Source organism: Sprattus sprattus (assembly GCF_963457725.1).
Source record: "Sprattus sprattus genome assembly, chromosome: 2".
In the NCBI taxonomy this organism is placed as follows: Eukaryota; Metazoa; Chordata; class Actinopteri; order Clupeiformes; family Clupeidae; genus Sprattus; species Sprattus sprattus.
Window position 1 is genome coordinate 32,493,888 of NC_137921.1, and position 5,815 is coordinate 32,499,702.

Consider the following 5,815-nt stretch of genomic DNA (forward strand, 5'->3'; position numbering starts at 1 on the left):
TGCTGTAAGAGTGGCAAGACCATACAGCGCTAAATCGAGGGTCGTAGACAGAGTGCAATACACAGTTGATGGACTAGATGGCGCAAAATGGTCATACAATTGACCGGTTTGCCAAAAGAGTTCCTGAAGTCGTCAGTTTAACTGCAAAAATCCCTTTCTCATCGGACTCACATTATAAATAACATACTCATTTGTATAAAACAATAGCTTAGTACACACTCATAACTCAACACGGGGGTATATAATTGAGCCCTAATATTTGAAATTGTCACCATTTAGCAAAGCTGCTGTGAATAATTTGACTTCTCGCCTACGTCATCAGAGTATCAATTGCTGTCGACCAGGGTGCTGGTCATTCAAACTATTTTCTACCACAGCTTGAACAAGTTCTGTCTCTGATTACAAAAACACTCATTACAAGCAGACAAGAGTGCTATATAGAACACCCCTTGCCTATTTACCTTAGGGCCAAAGAAAGGCCCTGTTGCTTTTTTCTATGTTTTGTCATTTCAACCATTCCACTACAATTAGTCGTTTAAGGACCCTGCACGAAGAACTAAACCTACTGTGTCCCTAGGACTGTGATCATTACGAGACGTTGTTTGTTCTTCATCCTCCATGCGTCATCCTTCGTTAACTTTTAAACTTTCATTTGAACCTCGTATTTTTTTTTGCGCAATGTATGACAACGTATATGCTTGCCCTTTGTTTATAACAGCGTTAGAAAACAACTTATGAAAACAATTCAAAACTCCAAATAATAATTTTGAACATATTTATTTGTCTTCCAAAAAGAAGAAACGAGTCTGAGCATTCATCATATCTTTGGCATCAAGTGGTAGAAAAGACACCGCAAATACCAAAAAAATGCAATAACGAACAACAATAATAAGAAATTTCATTTCAATATGAACTTTTTCCTCATAATCTATACAAATATAGTGCATAATCTCTTTTAACAGACTTGATACAAAAAGTAACATTAAACATAAGAAACAAGTGTCAAGAGTCTTTAAGAGTCTTTAGGGTAGCCAATCTCTACCACGGCCTCCACACTGAATCCGAGGTAACCGACGGAGCACCGGGGGATACCGCCGCTGGAACTGGCGAGCTGGCGCTGTTGTAAACGGGGATTACGGGTCCATTTGAAGCAAACGCTGCGTTGGGAATGAGAAAGGCGAACTGTCCGTCGCTGGTCGGTACGAGTTGAAAGCCTCCATAAACCTTTGTGGCTTCTGGTGATAAGCTGGGGGAGGAGGCACCTTTGCAGGGCGCACCATTGATGGGTAACCCGTTGGCCTGAGGAGATCCATTGGGGATCTGCACCATGGACTGTGCGAAAGACGGGTGTGGAGGACCGGCGGGGATCTGGTGCTGTGTGGGGTAATTCATGGCGTTGATCTGTGTCATGCAGCTAGCCAAGTGACCTAGTAGCCGGGTCCTGACTTCAGTGTTTACGCCTTCGCAGGTGGACAGGAACCGGGTTACTTCGTTCATACATTCACTGAATCCAGCTCTGTACTTTCCCAGCACGGAAGGATCTGTGTTCAAGGCTGCTGTAGAGCGGAAGCAACATTATGATTAGACATGTACATCGTGCAGGTATTGCCATGCAAACAGTTCTAAAGTGTTCCAGTACTATGCAACATTCCCAATGCTATGCTACTTCCCAATTACAGTAACACATTTTGATGACAGTCTCTTATGATACACTAGGCTCATTCATTTACTGGCCAACAAATACACGAAATGACTTAAGGACATTACACTGATGCCTGGTTGTGATTCAAATTCAAAGGTATATGTTTAGTTTAGCGAAATGGCGACTTACCAGTCATTTGTGCCCGCTGCAGATTTCGGAGATGTTTCACCGTCATTTCCAGAATGTCGGCTTTCTCAAGCTTTGAATGTCTGGAGCTCTATCAAAATAAATAGCGTGGTTAAAGGTCTACATCAACTTTGGTATGAGTCATTAGGCACTTTTAAACCACTTTGGAACAGTACAACGTTATCAACCAAAGCCCTGTCAGGGAAATAAAATACTTACATCTTTTTTCAGAGCATCCAAAATAAGCGTTTTCAACTGTCCCAAGCTTTCGTTGATCCTTGCTCTTCTTCTCTTCTCCATTATCGGCTTGGAAGACTAAAAAAAGAATAGACAAATTGAGTTACATTACAGCGCTCTACTTGCTCCCTTCAGTTACTTCATAATTAATGTCATCATGGCAGAATGTGTATATCAATGAAAATACTAACCTTTCTGTGCTCGGATGCCGTCTTGGGTTTATCGGGAGTCGTGTTCATGCTTGCTGGAGTCGCAGCAACAGGGGAAGAGGACGATTTTTCCATCATATCGGAAGGCATTTTCTGGCTAAAGTATCCCACAAATTCGAACCTATTAAGATAGAAGGAATCCGTTTGGATGTTCGGTAATGTCTGCGTTTGCCGTGCGCGCTGTTATGGATACACAAATTCCAGATCGTGGAGAGGCAGAATCCCTTGTGGTAGTAATTCACTTTTAAAAGAGGAGTGATCCCCGGTCGGGCGGCTGTGAAAATTATGTCACTGCCTCCGCGCTTGCTGACTGCCAGGAGACTATGCGTCTTGTCTGGACGCGCTGCCTGTTGGTCTTATTTATATCTACGACTGCACGCGAACGGCTCGTGTGAAACTTCCCAAACTTTCTTTCCCACAGTAACTTTCTACCAATCAGCGTGAGGGACACGCGGCCCGAGGGGAGGATGGCTCGTGGTCGGCGCCCCACCATTGGTTGTTTGGTGTTTGAGCGGGCGGCCAATGGCACACGGTCGGGTTTAGGGCACCACCGAGAGGTGCCTTCAATCATTCGTTTACATATTAACACTTTAGATCCTACCCACCCAACAAAAATGTTTAGTTCCACTTGGAGAAGTGCAAGCACTCTGCTTACTGCAAGATCTGCCCCTGATAACTCTTAATATGATTTTGCTTACTGAACTAATACTATATCATTATTATGCACAAAGTAGTCAATGTGTTATATTTACTAGTCTGTTACCGGGATGTATTTTGTGATATATTAATGATAAATGATTATTTACGTTTTCAGCGATAGCTTACATTGTGGTAGTATAGCTTAATGATATGTGTTCAGACTTGTTATCTGACTTAGGCTCTTTAAATATTTTTTAATATATTTTATTTAAATGCCAAAAAAGAAGAAGCCAGGGCAGACATTAAAATGATCATGAAAAATGTAATGAATATATTTCAGGGTTTTTTTTACTGCACTCCGCTTTGGCAACAAGTGGTCCACTTTATACGTCAAAAGTATTTCTTTAAGCGCGCCGCCGCTGCAGCAGCTTGGCATTTTGACATCCGTCGGCATGCGAGCGCTATTGTGAACGCGGAGCACGTGCCAGGATGTTTTATTACCGCAGTGGTTGAGGTTTGGCTGCCGGGCTGCCGGGTTGGGCTGGGGGTGGCGGTGGTGGTTTACATTAGAGGGAAGGTAAATAGCAGCTGCTGGTTTTAAAAGCCTGGGAAAACCACGCCTACCGAGAGAGAGCTCGGGCTTTATCGGAATGCGAGCCAGTGTGCGGAGATATTTCTGAGGGAGCGCGGGAGGGAAAGTAAGCACAGCCGGGGCAATGTCCTCTTCTCCTTTGTCGGCAAAGACAGAATAACCGCTTCTCATTTCAGAATGTAACAGAAAAATAACTCAAACCTCACCATAATTTCTCTCATAACCCACAATCACTTGAACGTCAACAACCTTTGAGAGCACTAGGACATCATACAAAAAGTTCCCCATCCGACCTCACAAAACACCGAAAAAATTACTTTAAAATAAGCACTGAGATAAAACCAGATGATAGGTTTGCCATGACAAAATATGTCAACAGACATTTTTCATTTTTACAAAAGTCGCGACTGATTAATCAATGTAGCATAGCTTAATGATGCATATACAAACATAGCCTATACTCTTTTCTTTATTATGTGTATGGGTATTATAAATGTATCTGTCTATAAGGACACTGGTGTAAGCTAATATAATATTATACAAACAAACTAAATATTGGCTATTCTGCATCATTATGGATCTAACTGGCGGTGGATGTTGGGAGTTTACTCCAGCAGACCTCTTTCCCTCTCTTGCTCCCTCCCTCTGATGTGCACTCCCGGGCGTGATCTCCAGCTGCTGCCGACCCCGCGACACGTGGCGGGCAAGCGACGGGGGGAAGGCGCTGCATCTACCGGCTTGCAGCCCGTGTCTGCGGGACGTTGTGCTCCACTCCAGTCCGCCCGCAGATCATAAAAGCGATAAGTCACAGCGGATGGCGCTGTATGGAGCACTCAGACCAATTTTACTCTGAATAACATTACAAACATTACATAAATTAGACAAAAACAAATAATTAACTTAAAGGATTTTTCTTTAAATTGATCTTTAGCCAACTGAAATTACTTTTTGCACTTTAAGGAGAACTCCGGTATTTTTCAACCTGGGCCCTATCCCCATATTTTTGGGTCCACATTTTTACTAGGGACAAAAACGATTGTAATCGGCCAAGTGCTGTGGGATAACGCTATAACTGCCAGCTGCAAAACGCTGCGTCAATGTAATCCTATGGGGCAAGCCACCGAGTCCAAATACTGCTTGTTTTCGCCACTGTACAGGCTCATAATGTTATTATAGGTGTCTGACAACATGGAAAGGTTCCCTATTAAGATAGATCTTTGTCTAACATATTGCAGATGTGTCGCTCAGTAGTCTTGCTCTGACATCTTAAGGGAGCTTAGTTGTTGCAGGAAGACAACAGTCTGTAAACTTGAGTGGGACTGGAGTTAACGGTCCGGGGAACAGTGTTGTAACGTTTCAGAGGTAGAGTAGGCTACATAAACCATAGCTTGCTGTCATCTAAAACCAATCTACTGCTAATGGGGTGTTACATCAGAGACCGGAAAAAGAGAAAGGGAAAACAATGACTGAAGTGACAGGTTACCATTAGTGTTCTTGCCCTATAGGCCGATTCGGATCGTTTTTGTCGGAATGCTCCTTTAAGTAAAAAAATAATTTCAGTATGCATCATGTTACTGAAAATTACTGGGGTAATTTATATTTCATGTTTCATTTTAATACATGTTGTGTATGTCATGGTAGTCAGTGCTCCATACAGCGCCTATGGAGCACTGACTACCATAACATACACAACATGTGACTTGCTTTTATGATCTTCGGGTGGACAGGAGTAGAGCACAACGCTTGTTTTTGTCCCTAGTTCAAATACTGGACTAAAAAAGATGGGAAAACAGGGCCCAGGTTACAAAATACCGGACGTTATTTTTTGAGTTGTAAACTTTATAATATTCAGCCTTGAGGCTTCTCTTTATTTTTCTTAAAATGTACGAAAACTGGCAACTGCACCACCACATAGTTAAGGGCAAATTAACGTAAACTGATATGTTTTATACAATGTTATAGCTTGTTATATACATATAATTATGTTCAATTACGTCTATGTAATTGCTCCTGCAAGAAAGACACATTTGCTATCTGTTGAAAAGGAGCAATTTGTTTGGAAGGCCAGCTGGTTCATTGCCTGCTCTCATTCTTCTGCACAGGTATAAGACAGCGTTTCAAAACAAACGCATTGATGTTAAATAGACAAAGACCACTGGGTCTAGAATACCTTTCCCATGAAGGATTTTTTCATGCTCGGGTTGCAGGGAATCTCAAGACTGCATTAAGTTACAGGGCTCTGAGTTTCTCTCTCTCTCCCAGCGGTCTTTGCCTTGTACACATGGACGCTACCTGCCTCTGATAATGAGA

At 42.4% G+C, this 5,815-nt stretch overlaps 1 protein-coding gene across 1 annotated transcript; it reads right to left on the bottom strand.

The window, feature by feature from the left end:
- Positions 1–780: 780 nt before the first annotated feature.
- Positions 781–2,575, bottom strand: her6 (hairy-related 6). The gene is made up of 4 exons (XM_080833156.1): positions 2,257–2,575; positions 2,048–2,143; positions 1,832–1,919; positions 781–1,556 (listed from the first exon to the last, which is right to left on the bottom strand). The coding sequence occupies exons 1-4, from the start codon at positions 2,362–2,364 to the stop codon at positions 1,039–1,041; spliced, it is 810 nt and encodes a 269-aa protein (XP_080689282.1). The 5' UTR covers positions 2,365–2,575; the 3' UTR covers positions 781–1,038.
- Between the last annotated feature and the right edge of the window lie 3,240 nt (positions 2,576–5,815).

What these genes read in the sequence shown, in the direction of transcription:
- her6 (XM_080833156.1), bottom strand. Translation starts at nt 2,364, where the DNA reads ATGCCTTCCGATATGATGGAAAAATCGTCCTCTTCCCCTGTTGCTGCG. An exon ending in CGGCATCCGAGCACAGAAAG is followed by an intron (nt 2,144 to 2,256) that starts GTTAGTATTTTC and finishes TTCTTTTTTTAG; the next exon opens with TCTTCCAAGCCGATAATGGA. An exon ending in GCAGCGGGCACAAATGACTG is followed by an intron (nt 1,557 to 1,831) that starts GTAAGTCGCCAT and finishes TCCGCTCTACAG; the next exon opens with CAGCCTTGAACACAGATCCT.